The sequence below is a fragment of the Labeo rohita genome, chromosome 12, assembly GCF_022985175.1.
Source record: "Labeo rohita strain BAU-BD-2019 chromosome 12, IGBB_LRoh.1.0, whole genome shotgun sequence".
NCBI lineage: Eukaryota > Metazoa > Chordata > Actinopteri > Cypriniformes > Cyprinidae > Labeo > Labeo rohita.
Window position 1 is genome coordinate 11,460,168 of NC_066880.1, and position 18,330 is coordinate 11,478,497.

At 35.8% G+C, this 18,330-nt stretch overlaps 1 protein-coding gene across 1 annotated transcript in view; it reads right to left on the reverse strand.

Annotated features, from left to right (window-relative positions):
- Positions 1-18,330, reverse strand: part of ablim1b (actin binding LIM protein 1b) — a 72,583-nt gene that overhangs the window by 16,530 nt on the left and 37,723 nt on the right. Inside the window, 12 exon segments of the mRNA XM_051124436.1 lie at positions 421-435; positions 747-833; positions 1,064-1,193; positions 1,511-1,546; positions 3,709-3,747; positions 4,315-4,359; positions 6,717-6,875; positions 7,297-7,374; positions 9,542-9,586; positions 9,982-10,104; positions 10,447-10,505; positions 12,013-12,100. Of these exon segments, the coding sequence (XP_050980393.1) occupies positions 421-435; positions 747-833; positions 1,064-1,193; positions 1,511-1,546; positions 3,709-3,747; positions 4,315-4,359; positions 6,717-6,875; positions 7,297-7,374; positions 9,542-9,586; positions 9,982-10,104; positions 10,447-10,505; positions 12,013-12,100 (904 nt within the window).

Here is an 18,330-nt window from a genome sequence, read left to right on the forward strand (position 1 = left end):
ATTATTTGGTGGATATGCTTGATTGTCATGAAAAATGTAGTAAAAGAAAGACATGCAAATATATGACACCCAGAATTACTGGTTATGCTGGTTATATTTATAAAATACTGGTTATATTTTTTAAAATACAATTTTCATTTTAGTTAGGATGCCACCTTAATTATTCAGCTGCCTATGTAGGCAGTGAACAGCAAGGGAGCTCACTATGTTTTGGAACACAGTTACGTATTAGTATAAGAGTATTAGTCATGTCACAATAACTTGGTTAAATGAGTTGTCACATAAATGTTGGTTAATTAACTGTCAAATAAACCTAATTCTAAATGGTCAAAACACAAAACAAACATGCTTTTTAACTGCCACAGGCACCAACTGCTCAAAACAAAGTATGCTCTACACAGCCATGAAGCCAAGACATACCTATGCAGAAAGAATCTGTGGAGAGGACAGAGGGATATTACACACATGAGCATGTGATTAGTAAACTGTGCGTTAGCAACTTGCATTAGATGTGCTTCAGTTGGATTTACAGATCAAACACAGCCCTTGACCTCCTCATAAGAGTGCCATTCAAAGCGTTTCAACTCCAGGGCTCAAAATGAGCCACCAAAAGCACAGCTTTACAAGCTAAAAAAATCACAGTCAAGACATTTCAGCAGGAGAGGGGTGGATTTGTGTTTACGGAACGAAATTGACATTGAGAATGAGGCGAAGACGTTGGGCAATGGGCAGTGGACAGGCCTTACCTTTGTTATGGGGGAGGAAGTGATGTCGGAAAGGGGATGTAGGGCGCGTGTCGCTGGAGCGCAAAGAGGAGCAGAGCTTCAACATTCCTACCGGCCGCTCAGAGAAGAGGAAGAGGAACAGAGGAGGAGCACGAAGGAAAAAAGAGGATGGAAGGAGCACATATGAGCAGAGGAGGAAGGCAGGTTACAAGCTCAGGAGGAAACGGAAAGCAAGAAACGGCAACGCGAGGCCAAAATGTTGTAAGGAGATCTCGCTCATCCATACTTTCCACTGGAATCCTATGGAGGGAGGCTTTGGATTGTTTCATCTTACTCACCTGGTCTGTGGAAGTGCTGGGGTGACTTGGACAAAGGGGGTATATAGTTATGGCGGTGGTAGACCGGAGAGCCGATGGAGCCCTGACTCGTGGATCTCTGCATGATGCGCTCCCTCATGTCATAACAACCCTACCATAAACATGCACACACAACATTACATATGAAAAAGTTCAAAAAAATCACACACATTCACATTACCATATACACTAAAGAGACAGTCCACCCAAAAATGAAGAATGTTGGTGACCAAACAGTTTTGGTCATTATATTTTTAGACCATATTATGGAACTCAACTGTAACTGTTCAGTTACCAACAATCTTCAAAATATCTTGTGACTAAATGATGACAGAATATTCGTTTCTGAGTAGACTATTCTTTCAAAACATTGTTTACCACTGGCTCTATAGTAATAAAGAAAACTAAGCATTATAAACAGTCTCTAACCTCAGCGGATGGGGTGGGAGACAGTGTCCTTGGAGACTGAAACAGAACAGGAACAAAAGCTCTACGTAAGTATGCATCAGAATCAATACTAAACGGTGGATAGAAGACTGTATATTAGATAGAGCAGGTCAGAAAAGCAAATAATACGATTAGGAGAAGGAAGTTTAATCATGCCACTGCGGTATATGCATTTAAATGTGTGACTTTGTATATTAGGCAAGATGTTTTATGAGTGAATATCACAAAACTGTTCACCTCAAAGTTAAAAAAACAAAATAAGAAATTAGATGTATTATTGGTCTTTTAAAAAGTCTTCAAGGCTGCATTTATTTGATCAAAACAGTAAAATATTGTAAAATATTATTACCATAGGCGGAGGGTAAACCAAACATGAATTACAAACATCACAAACCCATATTTTTAGGTAAGTACCAGATGTGGGTCTCATGTAGGCTAATGAAATATATTTCATAGGGCTGAATCTGCATTTATTGTGATGACAATTTAATAAAATACGTTGTAAGTAAAGCGTTTTCATTTTTGCGGTTATTCAAATGAATAAATTATAAACAGAAAGGAGCGAAAAACATTATCTATCTATAACTTCGATCTATACGAGTTTAAGTACTCTCCAAAAACACAAAGCTATGGTTATAATCACTGAAGCTGTCTACACTGTGAAATGAATCTCTTACTAACATTATAGGTACATCTGCGCTTTGTTGTTTATGATGATAGAATTTGCCAGAGTCTGGAGTTTCAGCGATGACTCATCTGAATGCCTCTGATTGGTCATTGCATTCCTAAGCTCAACAGAATCGTGTGTGATTGGTTATAATGCGCAACGCTGAAAAAGATCTTAATTGAATGCCCTAATCGACACTTTTCATTCATTTTCACGTTGTTAGCAACGAACGTAATAGATTTAATTAATTGTGCAGGGGCATTTTTGTCATGTGAATGACCAGGAAAGGCTTGCACGCTCCACCTATGATTATTACAATTCAGATCACTGTTTTCTATTTTTATATACACTACCGTTCAAAAGTTTGGGGTCAGTAAGACTTGTAATAGTCTTTAAAGAAGTCTCTTATGCTCATCAAGGCTGCATTTATTTGATTAAAAATATAGAAAAAAAAAACAGTAATATTGCAAAATGTTTTTACAATATAAAATAATGTTTTTTATTTTAACATACTTTAAAATAGAATTTATTCCTGTGATGAAAAGCTGAATTTTTATCAGCTGTTACTCCAGTCTTAAGTGTCACATGATCCTTCAGAAATCATTCTAATATGCGGATTTATTATTAGAATGATCAATGTTGGATAATATCAACAGCAAATATTTTTTGGAACCTGTGATTTTTTTTTTCAGGATTCTTTCATGAATAACAAGTTTAAAAAGTACAGTGTTTATTCAAAATATAAATATTTTATAACGTATAATATTTTATATGTAAATTATTTATTATTAACTTTTAATAAACTTTTAATTATCAACTTAATACATCCTTGGTGAATAAAAGTATTAATTTCTTAAAAAAAAAAAAAGAAACAATAAAAATGTACTGACGGTAGTGTATTTTTAAAAAATATATTTATTCCTATGATGGCAAAGCCGATTTTTTTAGCAGCCATTACTCCAGTCACACAATCCTTCAGAAATCATTCTAATATGCTGATTTAGTGCTCAAGAAACATTTCTAACGTTTTAATATTGCAAAATATTGCTAAAGCAGATGTGCTGTTTAATATTTTTATGCAAACTGTGATACTTTTTTGTGTTTAGGATTGTTTTATAAAAAGTATTTTTTTATAGGTTTCTTTTTGCAACAATGTAAAAGCCTGTAACTTTTGATCAAGTAACTGCATCCTTGCTGAATAAAATATATAAAAATATCTTTCTGACCCTAAACATTTGAATCCCCCACAAAAATACAAATAAATCCAAAAAAATCTTTGTGAGATTCACTCTGCTGTAGCTGGGACAACGATAGACACAGACAGACATTACAAACATGAACACACACTCCAACTGGACATTTTTGAGTGTTTGACATTAATTAAACAGAGGGCTTCTTCCAGTGTTCAAGAGTCAGCTGAAGTTCAGTGCCATCTCCATGATGAATACATTTAAGAGAGAAAATTATGGCCACAGCTGTGGCAGAGTTCAAAGGGAGGTCACTGACAACTTACTGTTTCTGCGGACAGTGAGGAGGGGTCTTGTGGCAGGGTCTGGGAATGTGGACACAGAATTAAAATCACTAAAAATAGCATTATGCTATGCGTCATGGAAACAGCTGTGTTTTCTGTGACCCAACATGCATTGGATGATGCTTTAAATTAAATGAATGTAATGGAGCTGAAAGAAGAATTGCAAAAAAGCGCTTGCAGTGTTCATTTTAAATGTTAGATGCTATATTATGCAAAAGCCTAGATTGAGACATGACACAGATCAGATGTAGGCCTGTGTTTTCTGGGAAAACCCTCAGTTTATTAAGAATGGCTGACGTAGAAGCTTGAAAGATTCTTCAGTTTTCCACTGGGTTCTTGAGAACACACTTAAAGTGATTGTCACTAGCAAACTAATACAAAGTACTACTTACAAAACAAAGCAGCTATTCAGTTAAGAGTTCAAATAGCGGCCAATGAGATGAGAGAAACTACTTTAAAGCCATCAGATGTTCATGCTTAATTGATTAGGTAATGAATATGTTAGTTGTGTACTTATTAGTTTGGGTTGGTGATCCACAAACTAATCGGTTATGTCAGCAGCCTTATTTCTATCCTGCTTACACTTACTGTGGCTCTGCCTCTGGGAGGGCTGCCACCTGAGGCTTTGATAGGCTGTAAGGGAGGAAAGGGGTTGAGTTTGGTTACTCTATTAACTTGTTGGTGACTCAGGTATAAAGGAATAGTCTAAATTATTGTCTTTGGTAATCAACCACAGATGCAGATGAAAAAAAACCCTGGAAATATCCTTTAACATGCATTTTCATCAGTGCAGACTGTCTGAGATTTTCATTCTAGTCACCAGGCGGCGCTGTGACACAGCTGTCTCTATATAGAGAAGGCGCACAGGCGTTTTCGGGTACAGCAGAACAACGTTTAATAGACAACGGGAACCCAAGAGCAGTCACAGAGAATAAAAAACACATCTCTCATACATTCTTTTCATGCATAGACAAACAGCTAACATGTTGACAGGAATACATGCAATGTACATGATCACATACAGAGAAATGAGCAAATACACGCACTTGCTCACATCTGCTCAGTCTGCGGCCTGAGAGCCTCAACCAATAGTGTTTTTTTGGAACACTAATGGGATCATGGGATCAGAGAGCATTTATGGTTATTGTTACAGAGAAGGGACTTGGGGATGGGACGGTATTATTACAAATATGGGGCATTGGCTGGGCTGGGTCTGTTATATAGGGGTAGTCTGGTAGCAACTAGGTGGCCAAATTGGCCACTGTATGTGCAGGTTTGTTAATGAAGACTAGACTAGTGGTTCTCAACCAGGCAACCCACTAGAGGGCAAACTTGCAAGGGGGCCGCAGGAAGACTGTGATATATTTAAATGAATAAATTACTATTAATATATTAAAATAATGTGTAATTCTAAACATGAAATCAAGATTTAAACTGAAATTGTACATTTTATTTTACATCTAAATCTATTTTCACTGAATAACTCGTTTTTTTGAAGAGCATAACTTCTGGAATAACAAAATGAATGATGGTTAATTAGTTTGATATTTTTATTTAACCTTGTTAATGTAATATATCAGTAAAAACGAACATTTTTAATTAACAAGGTAATTAACAAGGTATCACTTTACAATGTGTCCTTTGTTAACCTTAGTTAATGTATTAATTTACATGAACAATACATTTATTACAGTGTTTATTAATCTTTGTTAACATTAGTTGTTCATTCTTAGTTCATGTTAGTCCATAGTACATTAACTAACATTAACAAACAACTTTTGATTTTAATAATGCAAGGTAAATGTTGAAATTTACATTAACTAGGATTAATAAATGCTGTAGAAGTATTGTTCATTCTTAGTTCAGGTTAACTAAAGTAGTTAACTAATGTTAACTAATGAAACCTTGTAAACTGTAAAGTGTTACCATCAGTAAAAATGACCAAAAAGCAGGGTTTTTTTTATAACTGCATAATTATTATTGTTTTTATTGAAGAATAGAGTTCTGAAATACATAAAATAACTTTTGGAACCACAAAATTAATTGTGGTTAACATATTTAGTAACCAAATTTGTTAATTGAATATAACAATAAAAAAAGTTTAAAAGCAAGCATCTTTGAAATGTTACATCTATACTTTTAATTATAAATTAATTAAATATATCAATAAAACATTAATAAACAAAGTGGTTTGTCATTACAATTACAATCTGAAATACTGTCATGTCATATTCCTATACGCTAATATGTCTTAGCTTATATAAATGGGGGAATTCAAATATGTGACCCTGGACCACAAAACCAGTCATAAAGGTCAATTTTTTTTACACTGAGATTTATATATTATCTAAAAGCTGAATAAATAAACTTTCCATTGATGTATGTAAGGATAGGACAATATTTGACTGAGATACAACTATTTGAAAAAATCAAAATGCTGAGAAAATCGCATTTAAAGTTGTCCATATGAAGTTTTTAGCAATGCATATTACTAGTTAAAAATTAAGTCTTAATATATATTATATCTTCAGGAAACATGATCTTTACTTAATATGCTAATGATTTTTGACATAAAAGAAAAATCTATAATTTTGACCCATGGCTATTGCTACAAATACACCTGTGCTACTTATGACTGGTTTTGTGGTCCAGGCTCACATATTGTGTTGGAGTTAAAAAAGGTTGAGAACCACTTGACTAGACCATCTGGATCTGTATATTGCAGTACAGGGATGCGAAATGTATATAGTATGGCTGTTCACACAATTTTAGACAGGTGCACTGTCTGATTTGAGGTAAAACGGCTTAAGTTTCTTTTTATGCATCTTTTATGAGTCTAGTCCAAAAAAACTGAGAATAAATATTTAAACATAAATCTGTGACGTCATAATGTCTACACAGCCATACAGTGGCAATATATATCATATTAGGTCATAATAGCACATCGTTTGTTTATTAGAAAGACACTAAAAGTTTACGATTCGGGTTACCTCTCCAGGGCTGTGCCTTCCTTGTCTTTCCAGGGTGGAGGAGGTGGAATGGAGAGACTCATAGGAAATCATGTCTGGACGCTCTATGTCATAAATGGCCTTGACTCTGGGGATGGCTGCTAGGTCCTTGTAATCAATAATCTCATTGTCTACTTTTGCCTGGAGGAAGGAGAGGATGAGGGACGGGGAGGGAGGAAGGGGACACATAGGTGGAGAAACACAGGGAGAAAAGGTGTTGATGAGGAAGAGGTCAGGGTACAGGTCAAAGGTCATCCATAGCTACAGCTCTCACAAAGGTCATCACACAGGGTGGAAAGATGAACGCTGTTGTTTTTGGAGGCATGCTTATGAGAAAAGCTACCCAGCTTAACATTTGCTTAACTGTGATTCTCTAAATTCGGTTACATGCTGAAACGATACTACAGATGCAAGGTGAAGGCAAAGAGTGGAGAGAAGTTGATGCAAACTCCTTTTTTTACATTGACCCTGGAGTATACCAGCATCAGAATCCGTTGTGGATTGAATGGTAAGATCTAGAAGACTCAGGGAACGATTGGGGGCGCCGGTGAGTGGGACTCACATAGATGGTATGACCTGGAGATCCAGGGATGCTCGAGCCAGGTCTCGAACAGATACTCTCAGACGATGACCTCGTGGGCTGCGGGAGAATGAGATGCTGTGTTAGCAATAAGCTGGAAATTATACACACGTACTCCTAAACACTCATAGATGCCAGTGGGAAGCTAAAAGGGGTATCTATAGCTAAAAATGAACGTTTTGTCAACAGTTACTCATTTTCGTGTCATTCCAAATCTGTATGACCTTCGTTTTTCAATATAACAGAAAAGGAGAAGGTTCGAAGAATGTTAAAGCTGCTCTTTTTTATTAAATTGAAGTGAATGGAGACTGGGGCTTTCAAGCTGCAAAAGAGGACCATAAAAGTGTCATAAAGTAAATCATAAACTATATTTTAAGCCATATAACAGCTTGGTGTGAGGAACATACTGTTTGAATGCTTTAATATTTCTGGATGCTTAATTGCACGTAAATTGCACTCATAGTTCAAAATGTAAAGACTTAAGTATATTTTTATATGTAATTTCACAATAACTTATATTTTCTTACATAGTTTCTTACACTTAAAATGTACTGCAGTACTGGCATTGTAAACTACAATATATAATTGTAATATACGGAATTTCTATTGAAACTTGTATATCACATATCTAAAAATTTGTAATTACAAATTTGTAGCAATGATTTAGCAATTTAGATAATTTCACATATATTAACTTTAAATGTAATATCAAATAACAGTATTGGTAAAATGATAATTAAGTACTTTAGTAGCCAATCTATTAAATTAAAATAAGTGTACTTTTCTAGATTCATATGCATTATTTGCATTAAATATTTTTAACGTGATTTTTTTTCGTAACGAATTAATTAGATCAATGTTAAATCGAAACATTAAAACATAATTTTACATTGCTGCAAAGTGACTTCAATTTCATTAATAAAAGTGCAGTTTTTTAAAATGTATTTTAAAGTAGGGTTGCCAAATGATTAATTGCGATTAATCGTATCCAAAATAAAAGTTTGTGTTTATATAACATATGTGTGTGTATTTTGTATATTTATAGACGTATACTTTGTATATTTATTATGTATATATAAATACAAACACATGTATGTATATATTTAAAACAAATATTTATTTGTATATATTTTAGTGCTGGCCAACAATTAATAGCGATTAATCGCATCCCAAATAAATGTTTTTGTCTACATAATATATGTGTGTGTACTGTGTATAATTATTATGTATATATAAACACACATACATGCCTGTATATATTTAAGAAAAAAACATGTTATGTTTTTATATTAAATATATTTATATATAATATAGATGTATATGAATTAACATATATGCATGTAAATACATGGAAATATTTTCAAAATATATACTGTATGTGTGTGTGTTTTCTATATACATACTGTAATAAATATACACAGTACACACATATATATAATATAAACAAAAGCTTTTATTTTGGATGCGATTAATCGCGATTAATTGTTGCCCAGCACAAACTTTATACATAATTTAGATGATAATTTAAATATTTTATATATAAATAGGACATGTGTGTATTTATATATACATAATAAATATACACACACACATATATATTATGTAAAAACAAACTTTTATTTTGGATGCGATTAATCGCAATTAATCGTTTCGCAGCCCTAAAGATATGGGCTTTTTTTTACAAGGTTAGTCATACAGGTGAATGACGAGAGTAAATGATGGCAAAATTTAAATTTCTGGGTGAAGGAGGCATATTCATAGGCTTTCATTCAGCACAAATTAGAAAGCCACAGGATTTCCAGCTCATATTGCCTTATACTCCAAAGCAAGCCTTCCTAAGATGCATTCTGTTCGATATCACACAATATGCAGCCAGTGCAGCCAATCCCTCAGATATGACTCTTGGTCAAATGTCACCAAAAACACCCAAATTGGACGAAGAATATTCTCTATGAGAGACCAGTTCTTTTAGCTACATGGTGAGCTCATATCTGAGATGGTTCTGCATGAAGAGTCAAACAGCCGTCATTCCTGTAATGGTGAATGGAGCGCCGGAGGGCTTGAGCCACATGCCTGCAGCGGTGAAAAGCATAATGGTTCACACACAGGCTGTTATGGGGAAGTTGGTGAGGACGGAAAGCCCTCTACTGGTGGGTGACTGCAAAGGCAAGAGCTGCAAAACACACTCGGGGTTCCCCAATCTGCTGCCAGAAGCAGAATACAGTACCTGCCTTTCTGATTGGTGCAGAGATGTTACTGAAGGTGGAAGGGGCTGTGAAGGGAGGAAAACGACATGATATCACACTCAACAAAACACCTGAATCATTAGCCAGCGGTCATCCAACTCAAGCACTACATCCATAGTCGCCTACTCGCAGCCTTGCTTGCTATCTTATGCATGCAGGCAGATCCTGACTTTGTGGGACAAAATGTTATTTTTTTGTGAATTTAAAAACATTTCTATGAGGATTATGACCTAACTTGCAGGAGGAAAGAGCAAGCACATTCAGTCTTGCTGTGGGGGGATATAAGTTAACTAATATGAAGCTAAAAAAAAAACACACAGCAGTTCAGTCTTGCTTCGAAGTAAAGCAGGACTCTCTGAGAAAGTTGAGTTAGCCGGAAGCATTGCAGTTTGGAGGGAGTGCAGAGCAGAAGACTGCAAACCTCACGACTGCCCAGGGGACGCCGGCCCAGCCGAGAGCCACCTGGGCCCCGGCTCTGAATCTGAGACTGGGGGTAAAAGATATCAAACGGACTGGGTTTTCCTTTAGGATGTTGTCGAGCTGCCTGAGGAGAATCACAACAGAATGGACAAAACACTCACTGACAAACACACACATACATTCTCTTTTTGTGATTCAGATGTAAAGCTTGAAGCTAGAACACCTGAGACCTCATTTTAACTTTGGAGCCACTGAGGGAGGTTTTAAAAAGTGTTTGGAAGAATGTGAGCATTTTAAATATCTCCCAGGGTTTTGTAGAGTGTTTTTTCTGGGATGTAGATGTTGTTTCTGGAAATAATATGAAGCAGGAGCTCAGCAAAGTTTTCTCTTTCAGAGAGAAAGACAGGGCTAAATAAGTGACTGACTGGCTGACAGTAAGTGTTTAGATATATAGATAGATACTCACTCTGTACTTCTCTTCCACTCTACTGTTGTTTTTACAGTCTGGATGCCATACTGTAGAACCTGAGAGAGAGAGAGAGAGAGAGAGAGAGAGAGAGAAATTAAAACAAAATATGGGTGGGTATATTAGAATTCTTTTTCTTTTACAAATGGGTCATTCCAGTAACATCATTTGCTTATTTTGTATAGAATTTGAAATGCTGACCTCATTTATCAAGCTCAACCACTCAACCCTATTACCAAAACGAAATATACAGGTAAATATATATATATATATTATTTTATTTTGGCAAAACATATTTTGATTAAAAATGCTGTATTTAAACAGCTATATTTAGATATGTTCCAAACTATGGTAAGATGGGTAAAAATGGCAATATCCATGAACAACGAACAGAAAATAAAACCTTTCAACCCTGTTAACAGCTTATATGACATTTAGCTCAACCCTGTTACCAAAGTTATCGTAAGAAAAATGATCAAATATTTGTCTTTAATTTATGGGAAATATAAATGTATCAATAACTACTGTTATTTTATTTTATTATTTATATCTGATTTCATTTTACTTCATGATTTAATTCAGCTAAAACAACAAAACCAGCTGTATTCTGACATGTCCCAAATTTTGGCAACAGAGTTGCAAAAATTGGTGTATTCAAACAGGTATATTAAGACATGTCCCAAACTATGGTAACATGGTTAAAATATCCATATCCATGAACAACGTACAGAAAATAAAACCTTTCAACCCTGTTAACAGCTTATATGACATTTATTCAACCCTGTTACCAAAGCTATCGTAAGACAAATTACCAAACAAATATTTGTCTTTAATTTATGGGAAATATAAACTTCTGTTCTATTTAATTTAATTTTATTATTTAATTTAGCTAAAACAACAAAACCAGTTATATTTACACATGTCCCAAATTATTGCAACAAGGTTACAAAAATGGCTGTATTTAAACAGCTATATTTAGACACGTCCCAAACTATGGTAGCATGGTTACAGATATTGCAATATCCATGAACAATGAACAGAAAATAACCTTCAGAAAAAAACCTTTCAACCCTATTAACAGCTCATATAACATTTAGTTTGAACTTCAACCCTGTTACCAAAGTTATTGTTAGAAAAATGACCAAACAAATATTTTTCTTTAATTTATGGGAAATACAAACTTATCAATAACTATTGTTTTATTTTATTTATTTATTTTTTGGTCAAACAAGGAAACCAGCTGTATTTAGAGGTTTCCCAAATAATGGCAACAGCGTTGCAAAAATTGCTGTATTTCAACAGCTATATTCAGACATGTCCCAAATGATGGTAACATGGTTACAAAAATTACAATATCCATGGAAAATGAACAGAAAATAAAACCTTTAAACCCTGTTGACAACTTATATGACATTTAGTTTAAACTTCAACCCTGTTACCAAAGTTATAATAAGAAAAATTACCAAACAAATATATTTTATTTTATTTTATCTGATTTCTAAAATAATAAAATCCTCTATATTTAGACATGTCAGCTAGTTAGTAGCATTAAAGTGTTGTGCTCACCCTGTAAGTACATCTCCTCTCCCTCCGTGAACATTTGATTGCATCTGCTGCATCGTGCACAGCTTGGATGGTAGTGCTTATCTCCTGCCTGTTAGGGGCAAAGGTCAACATTCAGAGGTCAAAATGATTCACAAGAATCACAAGAAAAACATTTCAGAGAGACACTGGACAAACTATAACGACATTGGACAAAACAGACTGAAATACAGATTCCTTAACATCTGTGACAGAGTAAAACAGTCTGTGGGGGACTAAACAGGTGTGCTTCACTTCGTAGGCTTCAAGGCTCTTTCTCTCCCGTTTCCTTCATTCTTTGTAGTTTGCTCTCATCACTCCATAATCGTGAATGAACCTCTGTTAGGATCTGCAGAGTCACTGTTTGCACAGCACACCGTATTACCTTACCGCACCACACAAAAATACTCTCCTGACCTCCAGATGCTTCCAGGTTAGAGGAACAATAGCAGCACAAAGGAATGCACACATATACACACTTAACATAAACATACAGATCTTATTTGATAGTTTTAGGCAGCTATATAATGTTGCAAATTGGATGTGACCCAGCTGAACCTTTCAGAAGCACGTGTGCTAACCACCACTACACGGTCTGCCAGCTACAGTTATGGGCTGGAATGCTGATATCTGAGAGCTGGGAGGTTCCCCAGGAAGCTAGAAATCCTGAGAAGCACTGCAGTCTAAGAGTCTTTTTAAGTTTGGAAGGTCATTCTCAACCACAAGCAGAAAAATCAAAAGTTTATCAGAGTGCATGATCATGTAGAGCCACTCCTTGGCAAAGATATTGGGGTTTCAACTGCAGATACTGTATATACAAGTTAGTGTACCAGTCATAGTTAAAGGTGCAGTACATTCCACATAATATTCATATGGTTATGTATGTGTGTATCATCACACAGCACACAGCTGTAAGTCATCTGCAGTACTGTTTCATCATGCTGCTTTCAGTTAGCTCTGGGAATGCTGATGAGCCCTGCAGTTCTGACATCTCTCTCTCCTTCAAAATTTCCTTAAAACCCTCTTTCTTGAGGCAACACTTTGTCTCATTGCCCTTTTTCTTCTTTTTGATTTGTACCCTTTATCTGTTAATTGTTCTCTCCTTCTGTATTGCTTTTATTCCTTCTTAAAAGCATTAAATTAGCATTCTGTCATTGTTAACTGTACCGAACCTTTTGCATCCCTCATGACGAAATATTTTAAATAAATAACAAAATAAATTTCCATCTTTCACACAGTTATTAACAGGCTTCAGACAAATTGGAATATTGTAAATTGGAATATTGGAATTAGACTACTTTAGTTATTTAGTTTCAATTTCAACCCTGTTACCAACAGTATTAATGGAAAATATAAATCAATCAATAGTCAATATAATAAATTATACTATTATTTAATATATATATATATATATATTATAAAATTACTATTATTATAAAATAAATTATATTTTATTAAATGATAAACTACTATTTTATTTAATTTTTTCATGGAAGAAAGCAAAGTCAAAAAGACTTGGAACATGATAAGTGAATTATTCTTTCACAAAAAAGTGCTCTTTTTCTTTGAAATTCGTATCACACGTTCACGTTTACCAGAAAACCTAAAACTTTGTTTATCTCTTTGGCTTCTTGTAAATGCAAACAATTCAATTGTTTAGTTGTTCCTCTATCAGCTGGAGCTCTGAACATTGAGGAGGGAGTTGCCCGTTTGGCTCCTCTGCAGGGGAAACATCCCATGGTCCTCTGCTGTCTTGAACTATGAGGCAATGCAGCTGAAACGCATGATTTCACACAGATGTGACCCCTCAGCTCCTGGGCCTCCTCGCCATGGCAACAAGGCCATGTAACAGTTTTGCAGTAAACAAACCAGAGTGACAACATGTTCTACCTCTCTATGTAGCGCTCTGTCTGAGACAGACGGTTAGCAGTCATTTCCTATTGCATCACAAGTAGTCAACACAGAAAACATAGAGCAGTGAACTCTGAAGAAAAGGGCCAAGAACAATCCACGCCTCAGCTTCAGACCAGATGGAGGGGTGTGGACAGAAGACAGAGCCAGAGAGAGGGAGCGAGAAGGGGATGAAGAGAAAACAGTGAGAGGGAATGACGACTGGGGGATGTATAGGGGAAACCAAAAATGTGAGGGAAAGAAAGGACAGAAAGTGCTTGGATAGATGACTATCCATTACTATTATTTTGGATGCTGGTCCCACGCATGGGATGTTAATGTGCAGCTGACGCTACTAGGCTGTTTATCCATCATAACCAGCAAGACTTTATTATACTTAAAGCATTATGCTTTAAAAGTAGCTTAGCTGTTTTTATTTTTATTATTAATGTTGAAAACCATTGTGGTGCTCAATATTTTTGTAGAAAATGTGACATTTAAAGTCAAGGTCAAAAGTTTACATACACCTTGCAGAATTTGCAAAATGTTAATTTTTTTTTATTAGGAACTGACCTGAATAAGATATTTCACATAAAAGACATTTACATAAAGTCCACAAGAGAAAACAATAGCTGAATTTATAAAAATGACCCAGTTCAAAATTTTACATACACTTGATTCTTAATACTTTGTTGTTACTTGAATGATCCACAGCTTTGTTTTTTTTTTTTTTTAGTGTTAGTTTTTCACGAGTACCTTGTTTGTCCTAACTGCCCGCTATTCTTCAGAAAAATCCTTCTGGTCCCACAAATTCATTGGTTTTTCAGCATTTTTGTGTATTTTAACCCTTTCCAACAATGACTATAATTTTGAGAACCATCTTTTACACTGACGACAACTGAGAGACTCATATGCAACTACTACAGAAGATTCAAACGCTCGCTGAAGCTTTGGAAGAAAACATGATGCATTAAGAGCCGGGGGGTGAAAACTTTTGAACAAAAGGAAAAAATGTGTACATTTTTCTTTTTTTTTTTTAGTACTGCCCTTCAGAAGCTACAGAAGATATTTACATGTTTCCCAAAAGAAAAAACAAGTTAAATTTACCCTGATCTTCAAATTCAAAAAGTTTTCACCCCAGGGCTCTTAGTGCACCATTTTTCCTTCAGGAACATCAGTGAGCATTTGAACCTTCTGTAATAGTTGCATGTGAGTCCCTCAGTTGTCCTCAGTGTGAAAGGATGGATCTCAAAGTCATACAGTCATTGTTGGAAAGGGTTCAAATACACAAAGATACTGAAAAACCAAATAATTTGTGGGACCTGAAGGATTTTTCTGAAGAGCAGCAGATTAGCTTAACTGTTCAGGACAAACAAGGGACTCACGAACAACTATCACTAACAAACAAAAAACACAGCTGTGGATCATCCAGGTAACAACACAGTATTAAAAATCAAGGGTATGTAAACTTTTGAACAGGGTCATTTTTATAAATTGAACTATTATTTTATGTGAAATATCTTATTCAGGTCAGTACTAAATAAAAAAGAACATGTATTTTGTATGATCCCTCTTATTTTGGTAAAATAATTAACATTTTGCAGATACTTCAAAGTGTATGTAACCTTTTGACCTCAAATGTATTTAAAGATTCTTGAATAGAACAGCATTTATTAGAAATAGATTTGCATTTACTGTCACTTTTAATTAATTTAATGAATCCTTGCTGAATAAAAGCACTAATTTCTCTGAACACATTTTTCACTGCCCTCAAATTTTTATATGTTTGAAAGCATGCACTCAAAAGTCATAAAATTCCTCTAAAGCCAAATTATCTGAGCTATGCCATCCATATTAATTTTATAGCCCATCAAATTTTTCTTCTTTTAAAAAAAGAACATTTAGAAGGAATATGTAAGGTAAAGTTACTTACACCAAACGCAACTCAGGTCTTTTGACCTTCAAAAGAACAACCTCTGAGCAGCTTCCCTTTGGGTGTCTGGTGTACTCTGGATATGCGCTTATGTATGTGTGTGTGTGTGTAGTGAGATAATGCAGGGCCAGCTGGTGCGGCAGACTTGTCATTTCTGGATAGCCTCATTAGACACTTATTGGAGAGGTTTAATGAGAGTGAAACTTCACTGCAGTTAAATAACTTATCCACGGTTGACATATACAAGCTGACAGCCCAGCGTAATCAAGCTAACACGGAGCAAAATAGCATGTTTGAGCGTCTGCTCCCAGCATAAATGTTTAACAGCACACAGAAAACAAACTGCTAACTGCGAATTCTTAATTCTAGTCATGACCAAACCTAAAATAACAGAGTTCCACAACAATGTTTATAAGCACTATTCGTCCCTCATCAAATCTGAATGGCCTCCTTGGCACGAGCGCGATGCCATCTGCGGACCAGCGGCATCTGTTGCTCTCAACATCACATTGAGATTCTACACATATCTGCTTGGATTTATAGATAGAAAGCTGGTTTTGATCTTCGGCGCTCACACATGCATGAGATTCCAGCGCACTTCCTTTACACCATCTGTGGCTGCACAGATCCCCATTAACACAACTAGTCTACGTGAGTGTAAACAGACTATGTATGAGAAAGCACTGATGAGAACCAGCATCTAATAGACTGTTGACAGGTCAATATAATCAGGATGACAAAGCTTGATCATGATCACCCAAACAGCAAAGAAAAAGCTCTGAAGTATTTTCGCTCTGTTGATAAACACCATCCGCATGGTTATGTTATATTATGTTGCTCCTAAATCTGACCAGAACACACATTGTGACATAACTGCAAACATGCTTGTCTAATGCTTTAGAATAAAAAATGAGAAACCGCGTCTAAAGCAGATTTAAAACATTACCTCTGGCAGGCTGCTCGTGTGGCACCCCAGCCCTGCGACTTTGTGGTTAAAATCACTTTTGTCACTTGCACACTCTTGTTCGAGTGAGCTCCTATAGTCTCCTTCAGCTCCTCACGTTTTGACTTTTCTTGAGAGTTTTCCTAAATTTTCCCCCTTCTCTATCTCAGCGCTCTCCCACCCTATCACAGGGGCCCGGCCTCAAATGGGCCGTCCCGTGTACAATAGCTAGGCGGGACCTTGGAACCCACCCAGCGGCGCTGCTTTGCTCTATTCCCAGTGGGCCGGTGTCAGTTCTAAAATGTTTGATGAATGGAGCAATGATGTAAGTTCAGCCATGTTGTTGGATGTTGAGATGTGCGTGTGGACATGGGTCAGACTAACGACTCCACTCTTAGGGGATCCAGATGTTTAGTGGGAGCGGAAGTGTAAGAATCTGGAACTCTGACACATTCTGACATGACTATAAAACACTGAAAATCCACAAGAGACCATTTTTAATATCCGTAAGGCAGGGAAAACTCACAATAGAGACCTCAGTGAGATCTCAAATGCGTATTATAGAAAGCAGTGGGACTAAATTGAGAGGAAATTAGGTCTTGTGCTTCTCAGATTTTTTTTTTTCTCCTGAGAAAATAAGCTCATCAGAAGAAAACGCAACAATGTTTCAAAGTGTGATCACCCATATGAAAATTAACCACGAACAAAACAAAAAAAACATGTTTACTGTAGTTAAACCATGGTAACCACAAATTAACTATGGTTTTGCTACACTAACTGTAGTTTATTTAGCAATTGTATTAAAGCTATGGTTATACAAATGGTAGTCAATATGCCAAAAAACATGGTAGATTTGGGCAAATTTGCCAGAATAAGAAATTTTGTTCGTAATAAAAAAAGTCAGACTCATTCACAAAACACCAGCAGGAGTAATTGGGGTGTAAATGGGTCGTGAAGCCGTTCTGAGTTAAACTTTCCAATTCATGAACATGTTCATATTTTCAAAACGTTAGCCGGCAAGTTAATATGCTGAGTTGTGCTGGCTATTTAATTTTAATATTCAGTAATATTCTTCAAAATTAGATATTAGTAATATGTTGCTGTCATGGCTCATAGCAATCAAACCAAAAACACAGTGCCTCCAAAGCGCTCTAAAGCGTCACCAGCTGGCCGGTTTTTAGAAGAGCGCCTGGCATTTTTTCAGTGTTAAAAGCGCTTCGGTGGACACACGTTAATTAAATATTGTTAGGCATATGGGCTATTAGTCATTTTTGCATTTATGCAATGTACTGGAGCCAAACCTGAAAAGAAAGTCAGGAATAGAGGGTTTGCACTTACGTCACGATTTGATCAGTTACTTGGATGCACAGCCATACTGGTGATACCCGGATGTAAACAACAGCATAGATTGCACTGTTAATGTACTACTGAATATGTAGTTCTGCTAACTGTCTAAACCACTGAAAAAAAAAAACATGTGGAAGCTGCTAAATCATATAGAGAAGCACTTAGTAAGCATAAAAGGGCGCAATATTGT